The sequence below is a fragment of the Conger conger genome, chromosome 7, assembly GCF_963514075.1.
Source record: "Conger conger chromosome 7, fConCon1.1, whole genome shotgun sequence".
Taxonomy (NCBI): Eukaryota; Metazoa; Chordata; class Actinopteri; order Anguilliformes; family Congridae; genus Conger; species Conger conger.
Genome location: NC_083766.1, coordinates 28,971,102 through 28,995,228, shown reverse-complemented (window position 1 = coordinate 28,995,228; position 24,127 = coordinate 28,971,102). Strand labels below are relative to the sequence as shown.

The window sequence follows — 24,127 nt, the reverse complement described above, 5'->3', positions numbered from 1 at the left end:
CTTGCCAATGGCTGCAAAAAGCTAATGGATTGCAGTTCGCACACATACACTCAGTGAACACGTTATTAGGTATTTATGAGATTTCTTGGTCTTGGCTGCTGTAGTCTATCCACTTAAGAGGTTTGATGTGTTGTGTGTTCAGAGATGCTCTTCTGCATACCACTGCTGTAATGTGTAGCTATTTGTGTTCCTTTCACCTTCCTGTCAGCTTTGATCAGTCTGACCCTTCTCCACTGACCTGCTGCTGCTCGCTGAATGTTTTTTTTTGTTTTTTCGTACCATTCTCTGCAAACTTTAGTGACTGATGTGCGTGAAAATCCCAGGAGATCAGCAGCTTCTCAGATATTCAAATCTCCCTGTCTGGCACTAACTATCATTCCATGGTCAAAGTCAATTAGATCATATTTCTGACATTTGGTCAGAAAAACAGCTGAACCTCTAGAGTCTAGACCATGTCTGCGTGCTTCTATGCATTCAGTTGCTGATTAATGTGGCTGCAGATTAAATATTTGCATTAACAAGCTGGTGTACATGTCTCCCTAATAAAGTGCTCAGTGAGTGTATACGGTTTGAAACACAGTCAAATAAAACATTAATTGTCTTATGCTGTTTTATACAAAGTAATTTGTTTATACTGTAATGACACATTATCATACACAAAATGGGAAATGGCCTAAAACACACAATATATTGATGTTTCTCTCCAATATGGGCTCTTGCCTGTTTTTATAAAAAGGCCCATATATTATAGTTCAATGGGCATAATACCCTATGCACAAATCAGTTATGAGGAAATAACTGTCTTTCAGGGCGGCAACACTGTCATAGTTATTTTCTTATAATTGGCGCGTTCATATGGTATTATCCCTTACGTATAAAAGCATCGCCCACCACAACCATATAGGAGGCATGCAGCCAGTCTCAGACATCTCTGTGTACAAATTCAAAACGTTGGAACAGGAATGTCAAGAATGCTATTTTGGTTCGAAATTTCGCATCGGAGATACACGCCTCTTTACAGTTGCAGTAGTCTAGCTAGCGGTTGCTGTATTTGGGCGAAAGCTTCATGGATGTGGACGACGTTTTCTTCCGGTAATGCTGTAATTCAACGGAACATTCCTATTGGCTCATTCGAGTTGTTCGGGAACAGAGAGAGCCAATTGGGATGACGAAGATTCTCTAGCGCCAAAGTCAAAAGGCTGTTTTTTGAAATACGTGCCCGTGTGACCTAGCGAGTGCACAGTAATATACCGTGTGGACAGTTCGGTTTCTGATTATTTGGGATACAGTCGTGTCTTCTGAGGTTCTTGCAGCACCACAGGTAAAGTTACGAACTTTATCTAGCGGTACATACCTAGCTCGACTTGACACTACAATGTTTGTCTAGATCTGATTAGCAAGCTAACATTCAAATTCGTTATCCTACCAATAACCATGTTGCTTCTAGACTACTTTTGAAAGTTATTGAAAACCGCTATTAGCTCAGTTACTTAACGTTATCTAACGTAGTCAGAAGAACACCCGTAGAATAGCCAAGAATAACGTTATTTAGCTAGCTAGGCAAGCGAATGGAAGTGGCTAGCTAGCTAGTAGCTCTTCATATAGATATTTTTTTCTGGGTTTTCCTGTTGTCATTGAAGAAAAAGTTATCCAAACGTTAGCTAACTTACTCGTGTTTATAAGTTACCATACGGCAGTATAACTAGTTAGGTAGCTAAGTCACAGTAATGGGGATTGATCTGGGTCGAATATTAACGTAAATGAGTTCAGATTAACGGTTAATTAATTTCATAGCTAGCTAGCTACATTGGCTATCTCTAATTCTTTAGATAACATTATTAGCATTATCTGTGCGCTTGCCAACGCTAGATAGGCTAACTTCATGTTAGCTAACGTTATTTGTGATCACGCAACCGCAATCAAAGCAATAATGTAGCTAGCTAGCTAATTTAGCGAGCTAACGCTAATGTTGTTTGGCTAACGTTTGCGAGCGGGGCGTTCGTGGCTCCCGTATAGCTAGAGCTACAATAACTGGCAGGAAAACCGAACTTTTAACCTACTTGATCCTCCTAATTTAGGGCCAAGGCAGAAAATCATGGAGTCCCACCCAGCCAAAAAGAAAACTGTTCCTTTAGAGAACAAAGCAATGGAACCCGTGGGCACTAAAAGGGTAAATGATTTTTCTTAATCTGGGTGTCTCGTTTATCTGGTTTTCCTTCATTAAAATACTCAATTCATTTAGGAGTCTTTCATACTTTTCTGTTATCACACAGAACAACAAAGAGAACACAAAACCAGCAAATGGACACAGCGCGTCTGTGACTAACAAAGAGCAGAAAGAAACGATTTGTTCCTCTGCCCCTCTGAAATCAAAAAATTGTGAGAATTTGGGCAAGCTGGGAGACGAGCTAAAGAAGCCCAAGACGCAGGAGGTGAAGATGCGACCTTCGGGGAAAGGGGACGCTGTAAAGAAGCGACAGACTCACAGCCAGGCCTTTCTGTCCCAGCACAATACCCAGCCGAGGAAGCTAGTGGCAGAGGTGGCTAAGCCCCCAGCCTCTGTGCCACCCAAACCCCTTCCTGGTACCTACAAAGGCAAGGTTATCCAGTCCAAAGTCAGCTCTTTCAGGAAGCCAACAGGGGGCAGCGGAGAGGCCGAACCAGCAGGTGCCCTGACCAAGCCGGCTAAGCCAAATGCTGGTAATAAGCCCCAGGCTGTGATGGGACTACGAAGGAAACCCCCTCTTCCAGTACCCAAACGTTCTACACTGAAGTCCTCAGCAGCTCAGAACTCCAGGTCCAAGTCTGTGTCCAGTGGTGCTGTTGCACCTACAGGCAAACGGGCCCCGAATGCGACTGCCCCGAGGGAAACCAGCTCAAGGTCTCGGCTATACTCTGCTCCTGGCCAGCTGGCCAAGAGCCGTGTGTTGGTTCCCCCAGCCAGACCAATGTCGGGGCCGGAATCCGCAGGCCGCTTTGGCTCCGCCAAGTCCACTGTAACCTTGAAGAGGAAGGAGATGCAGCAGGTCAGCAAGCCCAAGGCAGCGGTAGATAACCCGAAAGCCCGTATCCCTTCAGTTACCAGCAGTTTCAGCCAGTACAGGATTACTGTGGAGACCGCAGAGGAACGAAAGTGAGTTCCTAATTCTTTTGAGTGTTCAAAAATGTATGTTGTGATTCATTCTTCTACATAGTGTTGACATGAGGCTTAAATGATCAATTGTATGTTTTTTTTTTTTTTTTTTTTGTTAACATGTTTTTACTCACATTTTATTTGTTTGGTTTTGGTTTGGTTTTTTTTGTGTAACATGCCACTTTTTTTCACTCATCTGTAGAGTAAAGCTGGCTGAGTGGCTTACATCCAATGGAAAAACTCTAAAAAGGCCACCGGCTGCATCAGCTCTGTCACGGACCATTTCAAGACCAGCTCCATCAAAACCATTACCAAAACTAGAAGCAGTCACAAACGCCAGGCCCAGTTGTGAAACGGAACCTGTCACTGAACAGGAATCCGGTCCAGAAGTTCAGCTGGTAGAACAGGCAAAATCCAGCCCTGAACTAAATGCTAAGCCTGAGTCTGCTCGTAAAGGAGTACCTGAGACTGCTCCCCATGCCAGCTCTGACATCATGAACACCACTCTGGACTTGCTGGAGAACTCCGAAATGGACCTGCCAGTGGATCCTGAGATCAGAATGGATAACGTAAGAGCAGTTTCTCATCACTTTATTTAAAACTCCTAATGTAGCTTTATGTCAGGGGTATGACAATTGGGCCACACTTGGCCTGCTATGGCATTTGCTTTAGCCTGCAAAATGGATGCTAATTACTAATTGGGGTGGGGTGTAGGAGGTTGCTCAAATGCTAGCTGTATTAGGCTAATGCAAGATGTGTGTGGGGTGGGGGGAGGGTACAAGCCTGTTCTGTGATGGTTCACATTGTGTAGACTAACTTTGAAACCTACATAATGTTGTAAAATGGTATCTGTTTTATCTTGAGTTTTTTGGAGCATACTCAAGGTTTGGCCATGCCTGATTTACGGTAATCCAGGTTGTCTCTTCCCTTTAGGTGGTTGTTAATCTTTGCAATGCCATGGAAGCTATGCAGGCTCCCTCAAATTGTGAGAATGGTAAGTTTTAGCTGCCTGTGCTGAACTTTAACTGCATGTGACAACCTGATTATTCATTAGATTGGATGAAAATTGGTAGAGCAAACAGTTTTTGGATTATTTTTGAGGGGAATTTCCTATTTGAGGATTTTCATTAATATTGTGTGACTGGACTATCACTTGCTTGGTAATGCATTACATTTCATTCCTTGTTAAGGTGCACAGGCCGAAGGAGACGATGATGGAGGGATTTTGGAGGAGAATCGGATGGAAACGTTGGCAGAAATGAGTAAAGAGGAGGATGATTTGAAACATGAGATGCATGGAATTAAGGAAGTGAAGGACGGAGAAGCTGAAGGAAAATTCTCGGCGAAGAAAGGGGTAAAAATGGAGTGTGCAGACGAGATGGACGGCGATGAAGAAGACCACGCTGAAACTCCATCAAAGGAGGCCGAAGGAGCATCGGTGGTGAGATACAGTGTGAAGACCACACCCTACCTGCAGAGGTGAGACACACCGCTGTTCAGAGGAGTTATACCGGCCTTGTGCAAAATTCTGATAGACGGTGTGGGGTCAAAAAAAAATGATGGAGATTGACCAGCCCAACTGGTAGAACGTTGTCACCAAGCAGGGCATGGTTATGCCGTCATGTTAATAGGAATGTAGGATATACACATTTTCACTTTGTGTTTTTGTGCTACCTGCACCAAAATACACACATGCCTCTTAAACGGTTTTTCACTTTTGCATTTTGTTGACAGAGGGAGGTACATGAGAGTGAAAAGATGAAGAAAAAGACATCTGTGCAAATTCATATTTGCCCTGTCTATGGACATTGTCTATTTTATCGTGCGTTCATATGTAAACACTTGATACAAATGCAATAAAAAGGACTGCCCCAGGGACTCTGTTAGCCCCTTTCTCTTCTTTCTCCATTTGATTGTTGTTCTCATTGGCCTGCAGTGTGAAGCAGAGGATCCAGAGCGAGGCAGCCCCCCCGGGCAGCGGGGGGAGGCGCCAGAGCGCCATTAAAGACCTGAAGTTCCTGACACCGGTGCGCCGTTCCCTCCGGATCCAGCGGGAGTCAAGCCGGCTGCCGGGAATGCTGATGGACCACGACCCATGCGTCTCCTCGCTGGCTGAGCTGGTCAAACTGGACGACGACGCCAACGCCTATATCTACAGGAAGAACCCCGCCCTGCTGGAGGAGCTGCCCGACCAGTCAGAGGACCTGGAGAGGTTCTGATGGTATCTGTTTGTTTGTTTGTTTTTTGTTCGTTTGTTTTTGTTTGTTCCCTTTTATTGTTTGTTTGTGAGACTCTAGAAGTGATGTGAAGACCTTATGCATGACACAAAATGGCACTTTGCTGAAATGTTAAAAAAACAATGAATACTTAATCATAACATGGTGTACAGATTGGATGTTGTCAGTATTCATGCTCCGTGCCGCGTGTGTGTGTGACGTACAGGTAATTCATGAAGTATAATACTCTAACACAAACGCTGACATAATTGTGTCATAGTTTTTAACTGGACAACTAACCACCTATGCTATAGTTAAATGGTTCCTTCTGAATAAGCAGTGAATCCTCAAAATATTTGTAGAACCCATGAGTGGAATCCTTTTTTTTTTTTAATGGCCCTCAAGCTGAATTTCTCAACATTCAGCATTTTAAATATAGGTAGGTCTCTCTGTCCAGATGTTTATATTCACTAATGGCATGCATCTTGTTTTGCGGTCTAATTGATGGAATGTATAATCTTACTTATTTGGAAAATGGGGGGTTTTGCACTTTTGCTTTTTGAAAGTGCAAAATGTTACATTTGATGCATCTTCAGTCATTTCTGCTCCATTCATGCCTGTGTTCCTGTCTATTATTTTCTGTTGAAGTTGTGTTTTTGCTGTTTTTTTGGTTCTTTTTCATTAAGCAACATATCAAAGCTAAGCTAATGGTTGGGGATGTGTGTATGCCAGTGAAGGGTAGTCCCCCCCCTCTTCTGTCGAAGGATGTCAAGATAATTTTGATCTATTTTGCACGCAAGTGCATTCAATTCAGCATATTGACACACAAAAAAAAGAAAATTATCAAGGAACCTGTCAACCGTAAGGTACAATGATGCACTAATAAAATGTTTAACCCAGCTTTTGTGACATTTTATTGCTAATGTTTAGTACTTCAATTTCTGATGAATGTGTTTTTTAATTGTGATTAAGCTTTATGATATGCAGACAGTTGTAGCATGAATACATAACTCAACAATCCAGCTCTCCTTAATTGACTGCATGGTTGTGGAATCAGCCATGGTGTAGACCACAGGTGTCAAACTCCAGTCCTGGTGTCTGCTGGTTTTTGGGGTGTTCTGGGTTCATTCAAGTCATTGATTGGTTAAAGAATCCACACACCTTGTTCTCAAGGCCTTAATTGGCCTTAATTGGCAGCTGATTGAGAGGAAACCACAAAAACCCGCAGACACTGCGGCCCCCTGGGGATTCAGTTTGACACCCCTGATGTAGACCACTCCATTGCCTTTTGTCTGCATGAGGAAATATTTCCATTCTGTGAAAAGTCTGGGTATTTGGTGAACCTGTTTTAAGGAGTCCACGTCATTACAGTAATGGCTGAGGGAAATTATTTGTGTGCTGAAATTTACTTCTGAAAGCCAGTAAAATGTACTTTTACTCAAATTGTCATGGAAAAAGCTTATTTTCTGCTGTGATAAAGGCAACTGACCATTTAAATTTGGTAAGATTTTATTTAGTTGCCGGATCGATCCCACCCTGGGTGTCGAAGTCTCCCTGAGCAAGACGCCTAACTCCCAATTACTCCTCTGACGAGCTGGTCGGTGCCTTGCATGGCAGCAAATCGCCATTGCTGTGTGATGTGTGTGTGTGAATGGGTGAATGAGAAGCATCAATTGTACAGCACTTTGGATAAAGGCACTACATAAATGCCAACCATTTACCACTTACACCGTTCATGTCACCGTTTAAATTGTGTCACCGCCCCAATGCTTTTGCATTTAATTCTAGTTAAACGAATAATAAAGGCAATTCAGGTTAAAAAAGACCCATCTCTCAGGCTTACATAGTTACAGGAATTACAGGTAGATGTTTTATACATATGTATCTATCCTAGGTGTTAGAGGTGTTGATCTACCCCATGGGTCGGCAACCCTGGTCGTGGAGAGCCGCAGGGTGTGCTGGTTTTTGTTTTCGCCTTAATACTGATTCATACCCAAGAAACCAGGTGAGGCCAGTTAACTGAGTAATCGACTGCTTTAATTGATCAATTAAGTGCTGAGTAACAACAAAAGCTAGCACACCCTGTGGCTCTCCAGGACCAGGGTTGCTGACCCCTGATCTACCCATTCCAGGGGCTAGTATAGGTATTAGCGTACCTGTGTTGCATGTGTTGGTGCAGCAGGCAGGTGTAAGCTGAAGTTGAACATGATGTGGAATAGAGCCCAGGTAAGGATGACAAAGTAACATGAGCAACTGAACACCAGGATCATCAGTCCTCCACAGCTCCAGCCTGCGAGGTTCAAACAGAAGTCCGGTAAAAAGGCAGGAGGTTAGGTCTTACTCAGTCCATTTACCCAAGTCATTTTGCTTCGTTGAAGTCGTTTGTAATCTAATTGGATGATATAGGAATTATTCCAGGTGTGTTATTTAAATACTTTGATGGAAATACATTCACGAGTGATTCACTGGATGTTCCTTCTAGTACAATAATGCTAGCAGCCCTACACTTGGACAAGCTGTGCTCAGTACCTTGCAGTGATGTAAATTTGACTATCAAAAGCTGGTCCAAATGAGCTTCATGAATGGTCTTCAAGCTAACCAGTTTCTTGTTCTTGTTTACCACCCCCTATGCTGTGTAGTGTATTTTCCAGAGCTGTCTGAGCTATTTTCACAGGTTCAACTGCCCCCATGTAAATTTACAGTTCACTTCCCATCAATGATTCATCCATTCAAATTCAACTTGTTTTGCATCAAAATCATATTTAGCAGTCAGCTGTCAGGCAGCCATAAATAACACCCACTTCATTGGTCACATGAAATTGAAATCACTTTGTAGCTTATTCACATTCCATCAGTCACAACACAAAAAACATACACAAAAAGTTGTGTATACTTCTGTGGATATGCTAACTTGCTACTGTCATTAAAGTTACTATATTTGAAATGATCTTTATTTACATTTTTCAGTTTGGGGCTACACCCAATGTTAAAGTAGGAAGCGCACACTTCATCTGTCCATAGACTACTCCAATGAAGTTAATGTGACTGCGAAGAATCATTATAAAAAAAACATGTAAAACAATGATCACTTTAAAAGGAGTGACACACAAATCAGTCTATGCATATTTTTACTTGGTTATTCATTCCCATAATAGCAATACATGTCTACATTTGCCATGTTACAGGAAACATACCAGCTACACTGTGAAACTTGCATGCTTAATGCTTGCAAGCAGCTTTCATAAGCAGTTCTCCCTCAATGACAACCCCTCCCACCCCACCCAAAACAAAAAAGTACAGGGAAAAAACAAATGGCTGAATGTCACATCGTTAAAAATGAAGAAATTCAACACGATAAAGCTATAAGAAAAAGCTAATTATCTTCCATCCATTTTGTATTCACACTAACATAATGATTTGCTTAATGGTCTATTGTCAGGTGGTCTTGCCATTGTTTCTCAGTTTGGTGACAGAAGAACTGAGGAAAGCCAAAGACCAAGGCATCAGCTCCTTTCAAAAGGACAGGTTTGGCACCACCTGGTGCCCTTTCGTGAAACATATTTCTCAGTTGGACCACATTCAGAGATGTCTAAGGGACAGAGCTTGGGCGGGAACGTGTGGCTGGATTGTTCATGCGTGAGCGTCAGAGGTGCCCCGTTCCCATTTTTGCTGCACCCGTTGGGCTAAGGGGACAGAGGAAACGTATTCCGGCACATTCCTGAGAAGATGACTCAAAGGGTCCCAAGCTCTTGTGCTTGCGCCGGCCTGCAGACACATATGTAGTTCTCCTTCCCTTTGTTCAGACATTACTGCCTGTTCCCACGGGATGTCAAAAACCTCCTGCACGGACACATTCTCTCTTTCTGTCTGTAAACACTCACACCCTTACACACAATCTGGCATACAAACTGACGCAACCAAGTGTGATATGAATGATAAAACGGGGATGGCATGATAACACAAAACAAAAAATATGGTTTTAATATATTCTATATATTTTTAAATGAGTCTAAATTTTTCTTCCAAAAGTTTCAGGGGGGTATGTGGAACAGGGAGAGGAAACAAGACAATCAACAGAAAATACAATTATTAAAAAAATGTTAGAATGTTCTACAAGATTTCTGCCTGTTTTCAAAGGGCAAAAAAAAATACAATTAAAATTAAATAAAAACTACACATCTTGCATCATGTGACCATGCCCAGAGGTGTGTCAAAAAAGATCAAACATCTTTCACACCTTCATGTGCCAAATGTGTAGTGAAAACATTTCATAAAACATTCCTCCACTATTTACCCATGAAGTTGATGATTTTTCAAAAAGTAACATGTGATCTCATTGCATTATTTCACTGAAGTTGGACACCAAGTAAAGTATTTCAACTGACTGCTTTGCCGTTTGAGAGCAGGCACAGAATTAAATGATTCAACAAGATCATTTCACTTGCAAAGCTCCCAGCAGATGTAAAGGACCTTTTTCCCTCCAATAAAAGAAACCTTTACTTCACACACATACGCATGTATGTGCTGTGTCCCCCTCAAGACTAACATACGGACAAAATCAGAAACGGACACACGTACACACTCTTGTTCTTACACACAGAGTACTGTATATGAAACACACACAAGCACTCTCTCACATACACACAGATACATGGACAAGCACACGCATGTAGTGGGAAGAGAAATGGCCACCATGTCCCCTTCGCGTTCTTCTTGCTCCTCCCCCTTCTCCAGTCCGTCATTCAGAACAGTTCAATACTATTGGTAACAGCTAGTTCCAGAAAGAGCACTTATAAAAATTGCAGAAATATGGCTTTTAAAACCGTAACAATCAGAGGGAAAAACAAAAAAAATTTAAAATACTTTCTTTTCTTTTCTTTTTTTGAAAAACAGTAGGGCTTTTTTCTCCTGCGGTCTCTGGGAGGACGTGTGTGTGGGCTCCTGTGTGCACTGTAGGTGTAGTGTGGGACAGCTGCCGGTGAAGGCACTTCGCTCCCGGAGAGGTTGGCTGTCTGGCGGCCTGCGGGTCCCGCTGGCGTCGGTCCTGCTGGTGTGTCTCGGTGTGAGCGTGTGTGAGTGTGTAAGAGTGCGCGTGCGAGACCGCGTCACTCCCGTATGCTGGCGGAGTAGGAGAACTGGGGGAAGTGCGTCCTCTGATCTGGGTCCTCGGAGTCCAGACTGTCATCTGTTGACACAACACAACAGAGAGCCGTGCGGCTCGTCACCAACGCACACACACGCGGTCAAAACACACAACGCAGCAGCGACTCGTCACCAACGCGCGCACACACGCGGTCAAAACACACAACGCAGCAGCGACTCGTCACCAACGCGCGCACACACACGGTCAAAACACACAACGCAGCAGCGACTCGTCACCAACGCGCACACACACACGGTCAAAACACACAACGCAGCAGCGGCTCGTCACCAACGCTCACACGCGGTCAAAACACACAATGCAGCAGCGGCTCGTCAACAACGCGCGCACACACGCGGTCAAAACACACAATGCAGCAGCGGCTCGTCAACAACGCGCGCACACACGCGGTCAAAACACACAATGCAGCAGCGGCTAGTCAACAACGCGCGCACACACGCGGTCAAAACACACAATGCAGCAGCGGCTCGTCACCAACGCGCACACACGCGGTCAAAACACACAACGCAGCAGCGACTCGTCACCAACGCGCGCACACAAGCGGTCAAAACACACAACGCAGCAGCGGCTCGTCACCAACGCACGCACACACGCGGTCAAAACACACAACGCAGCAGCGACTCGTCACCAACGCGCACACACACACGGTCAAAACACACAACGCAGCAGCGACTCGTCACCGACGCGCACACACACGCGGTCAAAACACACAACGCAGCAGCGGCTCGTCACCAACGCGCGCACACACGCGGTCAAAACACACAACGCAGCAGCGGCTCGTCACCAACGCTCACACACGTGCACATACACGTCGTGAAAACACAAACGTCGTGAAAATACGCAATACAGCACAGAGCCACAAGGAACGCGTGTGCATACACTCACACCTCAGTAAAAACGAGCCATAAAAAATCTGGCTTCCATGTTTCAGAGCTCCCACCACTGGCACTGGATTGTGCGATTATCGACGAGCGACTGTCCACAATAATTTAAAAGCCTGTGTGAGCAATGGACACCTCAGCAAGTCAAAAGGAGACATTAATAATCATATAGCATGTGGATTGTGAAACTGAGTGTAATAATAATATATATATATTTTTAAATACAGAAAGGCTTAAAGAAAGCTCTGAAACAAGAAAATATCCTCTTAACTCTTGTTCCTGGACTCGACACACCCACACCCCATTTCAAAATGGCCGCTGAGGGCCTGGCTCTTGGCTACAAGCATGTAGGTGTGTGTGTGTGTGCTTGTATGTGCACTCACATTTGTCTGGAGGCGTGACGGTGATGGTCTGTGCTGTGAACTCGTCATCAAAGTAGCGTGTGTCCGTCTCTGAGGTGACCTGAGGCTTGAAGGGCGGGATCAGCTGACGGAGGGGGAAAAAGAGACAGACACCATGCCCTGAAAACTCCATTTCCCATAGCCACTCTCTCCTCAAGACTTCTTCTGATTGAATAGGAATTTGGATGCACCAATTCAAATATACTTTCCCCTTCAAATAAGCTCGTCACACCTGACTATACCTGTAAAATGAAGAGTAAGGAGGAACAGCAGTGGTCTTTCAACTTCACACACCTGCTGAATATACTGGAAGTATATTTAAATAAAATTATATTATGATTAATGTGATACATTTGTATATTTTGCCACCGCTTCAGAAAATATGGGAAAATATACAAATTATTGAACCTTTTTTGTTTTAGATTGCAGTTTAGTCCATTTACCTAGGGAAATGCTAGTGCGCTGTAGGCATTTAACTCTGAGGCTTCTGGTTCAAATCCAGGTTGGGTCACTGCCCTTGTACCCATGAGCAACATGCTAAGAGATTCAGTAAACATCCAGCTTTATAAATTGACAGTAATGTAAAAATATAGTCTGTGTAGGACATGGGTGCGCAGCAAAGGCCAACTTCTACTCTTAATTATTTAATTATCAGACATTTCTATATGCACCAGCTTCAGCTGCAGACTGCAAGTGTATCCTCAAGATTGTACTGTGTTCAAGTACAGGAGTGAACGAACATAATTTCTAGAGCGATCAGAAAAATTACTTGTAATTGGTCGGAACAAAAATGATCCTGCCTCCAGGACCGAAGTTGTGCACCCCTGGTGTAGGATGATCTAGACCGAAATCTATTCTGCAAAACAACACCAGAGGAACACCCCGCTCCTCTCTGTATCGCTCACCTTTTTCTGCAGAACGTCCTGCCAGTTGATAGCGGTGAAGAATTTGTGGGTCATCACGTCTTTGGCATCGTCAGGGCCCCCTCCAAGCCTGCAACAGATTGAGCCGAACACAAAGGGTCACCTTCAGCAAGCTGGCCGCTCTCTTCACTGGGCTCCCCGGAGCCCCTCTACATACTCTTTCTTTCCCTTTATTTTTCCTCTTTCTTTATTTCGTTTTGGGATAATGCTTCCGCATGGCAATTTATTTTGAATGAAATCATGTGTGTGTGCATGTGTGTGAGTGAGAGTGTGTGTGTGTGTGTGTGTGTGTGTGTGTGTGTGTGTGTGTGGGTGCATGTGAGTGAGTGAGTGAGTGAGTGAGAGTGTGTGCATGTGAGTGAGTGCGTGCGTGCGTGCGTGCGTGCGTGCGTGCGTGAGTGAGTGAGTGAGTGAGTGAGTGAGTGAGTGTGCATGTGAGTGAGTGTGTGTGTGCATATGAGTGTGTGAGTGAGTGAGTGTGTGTGTGTGTGTGTGTGTGTGTGTGCATGTGAGTGAGTGTGTGTGTGCATGTGAGTGAGTGAGTGAGTGAGTGTGTGCGTGTGTATGAGTGAGTGTGTGAGTGTGTGCGTGTGTATGAGTGAGTGTGTGAGTGTGTGCGTGTGTATGAGTGTGTGTGTGAGTGTGTGCGTGTGTATGAGTGTGTGTGTGAGTGTGTGCGCATGCGAGTGTGTGTGAGTGTGTGCGCATGCGAGTGTGTGTGAGTGTGTGCGCATGCGAGTGTGTGTGTGTGTGTGTGTGTGTGTGTGTGTGTGTGTGTGAGTGTGAGTGTGCGTGTGAGTGTGCGTGTGAGTGTGCGTGTGAGTGTGCGTGAGAGTGTGTGTGAGAGTGTGTGTATGAGTGTGTGTATGAGTGTGTGTATGAGTGTGTGTGTATGAGTGTGTGTGTGTATGAGTGTGTGTGTGTATATGAGTGTGTGAGTGAGTGTGTGAGTGGGTGTGTGTGTGCGCGCACGCATGTGAAATGGGGTGTGTTCTCTCTCACCTCTGTTTGGGGTCCTTCTTGAGCAGGCCTGCCAGCAGGGCCTTGGCCTCGGGGGACAGGTTCCGGGGGAAGCGGATCTCCTCCATCAGGATGAGCTCGAACAGGCGCTCGTGGTCCTGGTTGTAGAAGGGTAGCCGACCGCACATCATCTCGTACATGACCACGCCCAGCCCCCACCAGTCCACCGCCCGTCCGTAGTCATTATCCTCCAGCACCTGTGACAGGCAGAGCGCAGCATGTGTGAGGAGATTTACCAGGGCTTGGTGTTATAATGTGGACCAGGGCCATCAAACTCCGGTCCTGGAGGGCTTCAGTAGGGTTCAGCCAACATCCGGGAATACTGCAGTACAGCTGACAGCATATAAAAATGAATATGCCATTCCAAAACCTTCCAAACTGTTAAGAGCACTATTCTTAGAATGCATGTATTGCTGAAGGCTCCTTTAAACAGTATGTCTTTGTGAAGCACTGCCACTGACATTGTGATAAGCATAGCATAAGCAATGCGGTGGGACCAAATAACACGTTTCAACTGTCTTGGGGATTAGACAGGAAGTCAACAGCTTGTGCGGCACTAAGTTTACAGGGCTTCATACAAAATTCTAAAGGGAAATCCAAAATTTAAGTGAGGTCATCTGCCAAATATCCAGCAAAGTATGGCAACACTTCAGAATATGTGAACTGAATTTACCAGACTGCACAGCTGGCAACCTTTTCACCCCTCCATTCCCAGTATGTTTGCGCTGTGACTGTACCTCGGGCGCCAGGTACTCCGGCGTGCCACAGAAAGTCTTCATGGTGGCACCGTCAGTGATGCCCTCCTTACACAGGCCGAAATCTGTGATCTTAATATGGCCGTCTTTATCCAGCATGAGGTTCTCCAGCTGAAAGAGAGATTCATTAATGACAGCTGTCGCCATTGGAAACATTGTACTGGGGGCTAAAACACAAAATAAGTGGCGTTCGTCGAAATGGAACAGGATAATTGGTGGAAACAAAAACCTGAATATATACACCAGACCTTGATGAATGGAATGGTTATTCTTATTGCTGTGTATTCTTGTGTAGGCTTATGTATTCTTATGCTGGCTGGTGTGTTCTTTTGTATACTTGTGCATGTTTGTGCACAGCAACAGAAGACCTTTCGCACCTTCAGGTCCCTGTAGACCACGTCCCGTGAGTGCAGGTACTCCAGGGCCGACACGATCTCCGCTCCATAGAACCGCGCGCGGTCCTCTGTGAACACACGCTCCCGAGAGAGGTGGAAGAACAGCTGGGGGAAGAGAGCGAGAGAGGAGAGGAACGATTGGGAGAGAAAGAGATGATGGGTTTCAATCGGGAAACTGTGTGTGTGTGTGTGTGTGTGTGTGTGTGTGTGTGTGTGTGAGTCCGTCCATGGGAATCTGAGATCTGCATTGCTTACCTCTCCTCCATTGGCATATTCCATCACGAAGCACAGCCGATCATGGGTTTGAAAAGCATACTTTAGTGTCTGTGTACATAAGAGACAAAATAAAATCACATCACCGTCATCAACATCACAAATAGAAAAACGAATATATAAAGGTTTGTGTTATGTCATGGAAAAGCAAGCACAAGGTTATAGAGAGGACTGAGAAATACAGTACTTTCTTATTTCAAGGGCTGTTGGGGAACTATGCCATTAACAGGGCAAGTTCACACACAGATGAGTGCAGCAGTCATTACAAACATTTTCTTATCAAACGCCATCAGCTCCTCTGGTGCAAAAACACACCCCAAGCGGGTTGGAATATTCTGTCAGTTGGCCTGTTGTTTTTGCACGCCATAGGGCCTTGACATATGAACATTTGAATTTTTATAGCAGGGACTTAACACAATTACAATAAGAACAGTCTTTAAACTCAACTTCATCTTCCACAGTTTGTTGTTTGAAGGTGTGTGCAGCTTGTGGTGTGTGCAGCGCAGGTAATTTATATTGCCTCTACTGTTGTATGCATTAGATGTGTTGAGGGAAAGCAGCATTGTAATGTATAACAAATCACTATTATCTAAATGTAAGTGAGAGGTAGACAGAGGGGGAGGAAGGGGGGCTCACTGTGAGGAAGGGGTGTCGGGTGTTCTGCAGGACTCTGCTTTCAGTCACCGTGTGGGCCACCTCATCCTGTGGAGAACCAAGCACGATCACGATAGGGTCAGAGGTCAGAGGTCAAATCAAAGCACATACGATCAAGAGCCAACCGGCTTCATCTGAGCACAACTGCACCTCAAACAGGACCACTGACTCAGATCCAGGAGGGCAGCATCTACTGCCACTTCACCAAAATGTAAATAATGGATTTGCTCAAAGGCCTAAAAACTAGAAGTCACAGGACTCCAGGACTGAAGTTTGAGAGGCCTACCTCACTGGAGACCTCTGATGGTGCTCTGTGCCTCAAGATCGGCAAGTGCAGCCACTCTACATGTGCTTATGACAAGTGCAGCCACTCTACATGTGCTTATGACAAGTGCAGCCACTCTACATGTGCTTATATGCACAGTCATAATAAAACCTGGACCATAAAAACAAACTCCATCTTAACGCCCAGGTTTTTGTGCTGTCATTAATGCTTATCACGAGACGTAGTGCAGTCTCACACCTTTGCAATGATGACCTCCTTGCGCAGAATCTTCATGGCATAGTACATCCCCGTAGCCTTCTCCTTCACCAAGATCACCTTCCCAAAGGTGCCCTTCCCCAGGAGCTTCAGGTAGTCAAAGTCACTCATCGTCTAGGGGGAAAGAGTAATGCAAATGTTTCAATCAAAAACAGAACAAGAGTCAGCAAGCAAAATGTATCTTCTCGTCTGCTACAGCAAATTTGCATTTGAAATAGCCTAAACATTTAAAATCAAGAGGACATCACTGCGAGTGATAAATGATGGGCGTGCTGAAGCCTCTCCATCTTTGCGGAGCTAATGTTCAGTGGCACAAACACAAGCGCAGTGAGTGTGGGCAAGTGACCTGCTCCCATGGAGGCACCAGCCTACTCAGTGCCTGAGCCAAAGAACAGGAATGTGTCAATAGCAGCCCAAAGCAATAAAAAGCCCCTTTCACACGTGCATCGTAACCCGTAAATGTTCTGGCTATTTTCCATGTCGCCGTCATGTGTGAACAGGACTTTCTGTGCAAAACGTGCTGGGTCAGAACCTGGTCAGATTAACGGAAATATTTCACCACGGCTCTCCTGTGAACAAAAGCTGCAGCATTCCCTGATAAAGCATGCTAAATGTTATGATGTCTTATGCAAGACCATTGCTTTCTGGCACGATTCCTTTAACAAAAACTTTACTGAATTTGCCCTCTCATCAATTCTTGCATGTAAATGAAACCTTGCACGGAGGAGATGTTGGAGCTGCATTGTGGGATTCTGTTAAATTTGCATACAATTTGCTGCCAGGACAGCAAATATGAGACCTGATTTCAGAAAATCATCAGATGTCACCCTTTCCTAAATCAATTGTCTTCCATCAGGTTGTTGGCCATTTATCACTCATTCTCCACACCAGGACCAGCATGGGGCGTTATAAGGTAGGTAATATGGCCGTTCTCGGTGTGTATTTTCTTAATATGTCAGTTATCAGTTGTATTTTGCAGATGCCAGGATTATACCTTCATACCTCTCCAGGATGAACCAGGCAAAAGCAGTACAACTAACATTGCGGGAGGCAACCAGCATAATTTAAGTAATCACATCAGCTCAGTGAAAGCCAGGCGAGAAAGGGAGGTCAAAGGGCACTGACCACTTTTGAGCGGGACTTGGACATGGCCACCTCCATCTCTTCCATGCCGCTGCAGTCGCTGGGCGAGCCGAACTTGATATCCATAGGCTCCTCCTCCTCCCGCGTCTTCAGTCCGTTCGCCACTGCCTGGATGGCCCGCATCCACTCCTCTCTGTGAGGTCATCAGAGACAGACACTCAGACCCTCTGGGACACCCCAATGCAGGGACACGTTTTTCTTTAATCACCAAGTCCTGGTTTTCAGACTCCTGAGACCCATTTCACAGACAAAGATTAAGCCGGGTCCAAGGTCAAATTACATTTTTCTCCATACAGAACTCAATTCAGTCCGGGACTATGCTTAACTTATGTCTGTGGAACCAGCCGCAAAAGTAAAATTAAAATAAATAAATAAATGTTAAAAAAAAATTAACTAAAGACTAATTCAATATAAACTTGGAATTAGCTCAATAGGTGGAGCGGTAAACTACAATCAAAATGGTGCACGTTTAGGTTAGATTTGTTGGTGGTAACCCCACAAAACTGTGAGCAACTGGTATTATTTACAACACATTAACATGTATGCATGTCCTGCACATTTAAAAAGCTGTCCATCCCTGGCTCATCCCAGCTCACCTCTCCTCATTGCTCTCCACATGGAAGGTGCGCTCGATGACGGTGGTCCACTGCAGGCAGCGGATGACGAAGGTGTTGGGCCGAGGTCGCTCTGTCTTCATTAGCTGGCACTCTGAGGCAAAAAACAAACACCCAGAGCAGGATATGAGCAATACCCGTCTCGACAAGATAGTGCTCCAAAGACTTAGACAATTTACTCTGGAACACGTGGTTGAGAAGAACTCCTGTTTAATATCAACAATATATGTACATGCACATCTGCATTGACACCCTCATCTTCTTTTTTACAATTTCATGAACAGTCTTGAACAATCACTTTTGTGATTTCCTTCAAGTCAGCAGCTAAATTGTCTTAAATTAGTCAATTAAATGGACTTCAATATCACAATATTTTGGTGGCACACTAGGAAGGAACAATCAAACAAGCAGCGATCAGAATGTCAGTTTGAGAACTTTGGACATAAGAGGGAAGGTGAATTGCTATAGAAAAATTTCAGTAGTCACAGGAGTTTCATTAAATTGCAGACCATAAACATTCCCAGAAACGCCAGCAAAGAGGTGGACCAGCAGTTGAGTAATTTTGAGCGTCAACACGATGTTCCCATTTTTACATTTTCATCTTGAAAGGGAGTATAGGCAGCCATGTCCTTGTTCCCTTGCTTGAAACTCCCACAGTGAATGATGTGACGTTGTGAAACACCAGATGATAACTCTATTACAATTATTGCCACGTGTGGAAGACCTTTAAGGAATAATTTACAAAATTAAATCAAGCTACATCTAATGAGAATACAAAGACTATAAATTTATGTAAAAATGTAATTTAACAAAATCTGTAGATTTTTCATTTAACTATCATCTGAGCCCCTGACTGCCAGACGGACTAACCTGCCACAGAGAAATTATTGAGAGGAGGCAAGCTGAGGTCAGAGGTCTCTGGCTTCTCTTTGTAGCCGATGAAGGAGCCATCACTCTTCAGGATGAAGTAACGAGGCCTCCAGGTCTTAATGTATTCACCTAGAACAGCAACGCTGGGGTTAATTATGAAGCATATGCATGTGCACACACATGGAAAAGACAAACAAAGATACACGCCGCAATTCTGATGGTTGTTAGGTCAGAAACTAGACACGTTTCTGGCTTCTTTGCAAAGCAATTGGAAAACATGCATTTTTGTTGCTTTAATATAAAGGACTGAATCGTGCCTGGCCTTTGCTTTTACAAGGGATACCTTGATGTGAAGTGCCATTTTTTTTAAAAATGAATAGACTAAAAACAGAAAATGTTCAAAATCAAGAAATCTCGTGGGCATCAGTAGCACATCAATGCCATCCCAGCTCACACAACAATCATCCCAGACCAAACCGAGCTCAGCCCTAAAAGCCAGGTGGCAGAAACAGACGCTCTCATCCTCACCCCTCTTGTGGAGCCATCCCTCTCTGACGATGCTGACCTCGTTCATGCTGGGGCGGGGAGCCGTGGGGGTCGGGGGTGGGGAAGGGGAAGGAGAGGGGCGATGGGAGGAGGGAGGCGGAGCTGCTGTTTAGGAAGGGGGGGGGTGGGGAGAGGGGAGGGTCAGGTGGCAGTCACCGTCGACAGTACCTGACAACAGAAAGAGAAAAACAACAGCTGTTATAGATAACTGTATAAGAGTTAAGATGCACATGCGCACGCACACAACACATAAAGCCGATGACAGTGGCAAGAGTCCTTTTCATATGCGTTCAGAGTGCATCCTAATTCATCAGACATGATGACAACACCATTTTCACTATCCTATTCAGCACCTGCAAACAGACACGTTGAAAGGACATAAACAGGCAGGGGCACGGTCAACAGTTACTTGATGCCAACAGGACTGCAGCAGGTTCAAGTCCAGCGTAAGAACAATGCACCTCACTGACGCCTGCAAGGGTTGACATGAACATGCTAACAGAGGGCGGAGTAGAAATGGGGTGAGAATCATTACATTTCAATTAGCTGTTTACTTGGATGCTACTCATAATCATATACATTTTAAATGGTTGGACCACATGAAAATATTTGAGAAAATTCATTCATTATTAGAATTTTTATTTTATTTTTTATGACAGTGTTTTGAACAACTGAAGTCCTCAGCATTTCTAGGTGAGGTGCAGATACCAATCCAGTCAGCCAGTTTCTGCAGTCTTCCCTATTCCACATTCTTAGGCCATTCCCCATTTCCATGTGAAAAGGCTGCAGGGATCCAAACTGGACGCCTTCCTTCCCTGAATGCACCTTGCCTTCTCCAGGTCAGAATGCGCAACCAGCTGCCGCCAGTGCAGGCTACCCTGATGTCCCGGGCACCACACTGGATTACAACAGGCTAACTGCCTCTTACTCACAGCTGCCAAAACAAAGCACACTGAACCTATTTCTCTCTGACACACAAAAGCGCCATGAGAAATTTGATTTCCAGACGGGGCACTGCCCTCGTACCCTTGAGGGAGTTACTTAATCCGAACAGCGTCAGTAAATATACAGCTGTATAAAGGGACTAATGTGCAAGTCACTCAGGATATGAAAATCTGACAAACGCAAAAAATTAGAATGTACTTACAAATACAGTAATGGCACATAGCAAGGCCACAAACAGGTCTTCTAGTCCATTTATGTGAACGATGACAATGTGCACATCGAAAAGAGCTATTTTAACATGGATTGTCTATGCATTTAGATGCAGACAGCTTTGCTATTCCTAATCAAAAACCATTAACTTGAGTGTTGCATGTTTACAAACTGGCCTGGAGACCGTTAATCTGGTCTACACTATTGCTCAAATGAATCAGGTGTATACTTTATTGTTCTCCTGCATAGCAATAATTTATTTACCAGACGATTTTATCCAAAGCAACGTACAAAGAATAAAATGATTCTGATCCATTAATGTACTGTAATTAGTAGACGTCAGGTAAGCTGGTACTTGCCAGCCAGAACATCAGTTTGTTTTTTCAGTAACCAGTATGTTGATTGATTGGACTGGAGCTCCAAGATAAAGCATGGACTACCTACGTCTATAAACAACAAGACGGGATACAGGGTGGCGCTGCTCTCAAAGCTGGCTAGACAGTCAAACGGTTATTTTTCGTTCACACTGTGATGAGGAGACGACTCCGACAGCAAGATGACGAAGGGAGAGAAAACAGACAAACATCCACATATAGCTACCATTACCATTCCTAGACCTCATACCTAAAGACGGGAACCTGCTTCACCCTGATGACAGCACGCAAGACCTGCCCACTTGCAGCAGAAGATTTAGGACGTAGGTAACTTATTAAATATCTGCATCCTACCAAAAAGACAGCCAATATCATTATCATCTCACTCACTTGTTATTGTTTTATAACAGTGATTTATGCTTGGGGAATCGGTTGGAATTTCATTGACTTTTGTGCAATAGCACAATATTAATTATGAGCAGTCTAATGCGTAACGTTAGTGAGTAAACAAACAGGACTACGCCCCAATTTCGGCAAAACATAACGCGCAACCTGATTTAAATTAATCCACCGACCTCAAGTATAATTACTGAAATTGGTGTTAGGCGTTACACTATCAAGCCGTTTCCAGTGTTTGTAATTAGCCAAGTGTTCAGACGGATTCTACAAACAAAAAGCGCCACTTCTTTGACTGTCATATCATATTAACCAGGTATATTACTGATATGTACTTGGTTTGGTCACCGTTAACGTAATGAATTAATGAAGCGATTACTAATTGTACTTAAAATAAGTCAATTTGTTATTACGGCAATTTGTTGTTTAATCTTAATTAGTACATGTACTATTAGCTACCTGTTGTTACATAACCTTGCTTTTCACTCTAAGCAAACACGTGCTTGCTTCAGTGCACCAAGTTCACTGACGTTAGCAACCTAGCGAACTGGATGGATGTTTGTTTTGCAACTTGACTAGTTAGCTAGCTAGCAATACTGTTGTTTTGACGTTAGTTAGCCAATAACAAGTCATTATGAAAAGTTGCATGGCTAGCACCAAAGAATAACTTACAACACTGAATATAAATAGCTTAGGTCTAATGTATGACGTTAGCTTACAATAGTGAATTGACTCGTTAACGTTAGCTATGCAACGCTCGCTAAATTAACGTTCAAGTGTGGAGCATTCCCCCGTCCCCCAATTACATTAGAGTTAGACATGTAGATTACTTAGCAAGCTAGCTAGACTAACGTTAACTAATGAACGGACTGCGCACTCGCAGAGAACAGTGACCCAGGTCGATAATCGCACCTATGCCAAAGGTTACTGTTGTTATTTGAGAGAGAAACCGGGATAGTGGGGGAGGGGAAGGTTAGATATTGCCGTTTGCATGCTCAAATATAAAAACGACCATAAAAACAACTAGCGCAAATGAGTTATTAGTCTTTAATATAACGTTACGCAATTTAACCTGTAGCACCAAGAAGCTACGGTTAGCATCCTAATGTTCACATAAAAATAACGTTAGCTTGCGCTAACTTACCTCCTCCCCCTTTTAACACCATAAATAATATACCAACTAACGTTAGCTTGTTAGCCATCAGGAAATCACACATTTCAAAATGATAATGTATGAAATACTGAAGGTACATCCATGGTAATTCAAAGGTTAATACGCACACATTTACCCCACACAATAAATAACACCACCAAGGATCCGCAGTCACTTTCCTCGCGCAACGTAGCTAACGTTAGCCAGCTAGCTTGCCAATTTCACCAGTCTAACGATTTTCTGCGGCCACAGTTCAGGCGCCCCTTACCTTTGGGATCCTACGGAGTCCTCTGAGCTCTGCAGCACACTCAATACGTAGGCGTTGGTCGTTATTTTGTTCTTCAAGCAGGTATACGTTGCAGAACTGCAGTGATCGAACAGTCCCAAAAAGACAGCAAGCAAGTGCCCGCTGTGCCTGTTTTTCTGTCCACTGTCTTGCGTTTGCATATAGTAGTTATCTTGCTTGGTTAATTAATCCCGTCTCCTTTTTAACTGTAGTTCTGCTGATTCTGAGATAAAATGTGACAATGGTATAGTTTTCCCAGTATGAATATTATTATTGTTTTCCCTTCTCTTGAACTATTCCTCTCCTCTCTCCCGTGTCACCATTGCAGTTCGTATGAGCAGGCCCAGTTCAATGCCTAACATTCAAAAAGGAACTCCGCAGGAGCCCAAAACGGAAATGACGTAATCATTGTAGACACTTTGGATTTGATTGTGGCCAAAGATGTTAGACGATACGAGAAATGGACACGCCAGTTTGTAGTCAATGGATCTCAGCAATGGAGGCCGATGTCCGCTACAAATTGTTACATCAGAATATTTTATTGACGACTTTGGCATTATAATAAATCAATGGAAACATGCATTGTTTAGTCAGTGCGAAAAATAGATAAGGTGTGACAAGGTTAGGAAAAAAAATCCTCTCCCTAGAAACGGAACACAATTACGGAAAGTCCACCAAGTTTAAACTCTCACTCTCACTTCTTCCTCTCTTTGGCGGCACAGAGGAATTCTCACATTCGGCAAGCTTTGAAAAGTCATTTTAGTTCCTATCACCTATATTGTTTCTTAATTGTGTGCAATAAATAATATTTTACATATTCGGCGACATTTTAAATAATTTCCTATACATCGCAGTTACATAGATTGTTGGCGCACTCAAAGAAATATAGACTATTTTTCTTTTAATTTAAAAAATATTGTTTTTGCTTGAATTCAAGTTCCACTCGTCAGATTTATTGAATATGACGAGTGGGACTACAAGCAGACCAGTCAGGCCATTATCTCATGTTGCTGGGATATTTTTCCTAGTTACATTTTCAACGTTATAAACTGACTTTGTCCTACAGTCCCTCAACGACACCTGAAGATAGAACAAACTGCTTTGCATACCTGCATTGAGTACAGGTCGTATCACTATGTTCAGCACCCAAAACATTCACAATATGACACATGTTGCTCCTTTGCCTGGTTTTTTTGGATTACCTTTTGAAAACTAGCAGCTATTTCCTGCTCCCAGT

General features: G+C 43.9%; 2 protein-coding genes across 2 annotated transcripts; one reads left to right on the top strand and one right to left on the bottom strand.

The window, feature by feature from the left end:
- The first annotated feature begins 1,172 nt into the window (after positions 1–1,172).
- si:ch211-266i6.3 (cytoskeleton-associated protein 2) lies at positions 1,173–6,249 on the top strand. Its single transcript, XM_061248905.1, has 7 exons — positions 1,173–1,321; positions 2,079–2,170; positions 2,274–3,133; positions 3,336–3,702; positions 4,067–4,127; positions 4,324–4,612; positions 5,070–6,249. Exons 2-7 carry the CDS (start codon positions 2,096–2,098, stop codon positions 5,350–5,352), a joined length of 1,935 nt encoding a protein of 644 aa, XP_061104889.1. The 5' UTR covers positions 1,173–1,321; positions 2,079–2,095; the 3' UTR covers positions 5,353–6,249.
- Positions 6,250–9,301: 3,052 nt separating this feature from the next.
- On the bottom strand, positions 9,302–23,249 carry LOC133132794 (RAC-beta serine/threonine-protein kinase). The gene is made up of 14 exons (XM_061248528.1): positions 22,873–23,249; positions 19,509–19,694; positions 18,981–19,109; positions 18,093–18,204; positions 17,479–17,629; positions 16,336–16,467; positions 15,795–15,860; positions 15,141–15,209; positions 14,868–14,990; positions 14,473–14,601; positions 13,718–13,932; positions 12,698–12,785; positions 11,775–11,877; positions 9,302–10,534 (listed from the first exon to the last, which is right to left on the bottom strand). Exons 2-14 carry the CDS (start codon positions 19,552–19,554, stop codon positions 10,455–10,457), a joined length of 1,443 nt encoding a protein of 480 aa, XP_061104512.1. The 5' UTR covers positions 19,555–19,694; positions 22,873–23,249; the 3' UTR covers positions 9,302–10,454.
- Between the last annotated feature and the right edge of the window lie 878 nt (positions 23,250–24,127).

Excerpts from the sequence above, each read along its gene's own strand:
- si:ch211-266i6.3 (XM_061248905.1), top strand. The coding sequence starts at position 2,096 with ATGGAGTCCCACCCAGCCAAAAAGAAAACTGTTCCTTTAGAGAACAAA. Across the intron at positions 3,134-3,335 it reads GAGACCGCAGAGGAACGAAA|AGTAAAGCTGGCTGAGTGGC; the intron begins GTGAGTTCCTAA and ends ACTCATCTGTAG. Across the intron at positions 4,128-4,323 it reads TCCCTCAAATTGTGAGAATG|GTGCACAGGCCGAAGGAGAC; the intron begins GTAAGTTTTAGC and ends TTCCTTGTTAAG.
- LOC133132794 (XM_061248528.1), bottom strand. The coding sequence starts at position 19,554 with ATGAACGAGGTCAGCATCGTCAGAGAGGGATGGCTCCACAAGAGGG. Across the intron at positions 16,468-17,478 it reads CCAAGTCCCGCTCAAAAGTG|ACGATGAGTGACTTTGACTA; the intron begins GTCAGTGCCCTT and ends CTTTCCCCCTAG. Across the intron at positions 13,933-14,472 it reads CGGAGTACCTGGCGCCCGAG|GTGCTGGAGGATAATGACTA; the intron begins GTACAGTCACAG and ends TGCCTGTCACAG.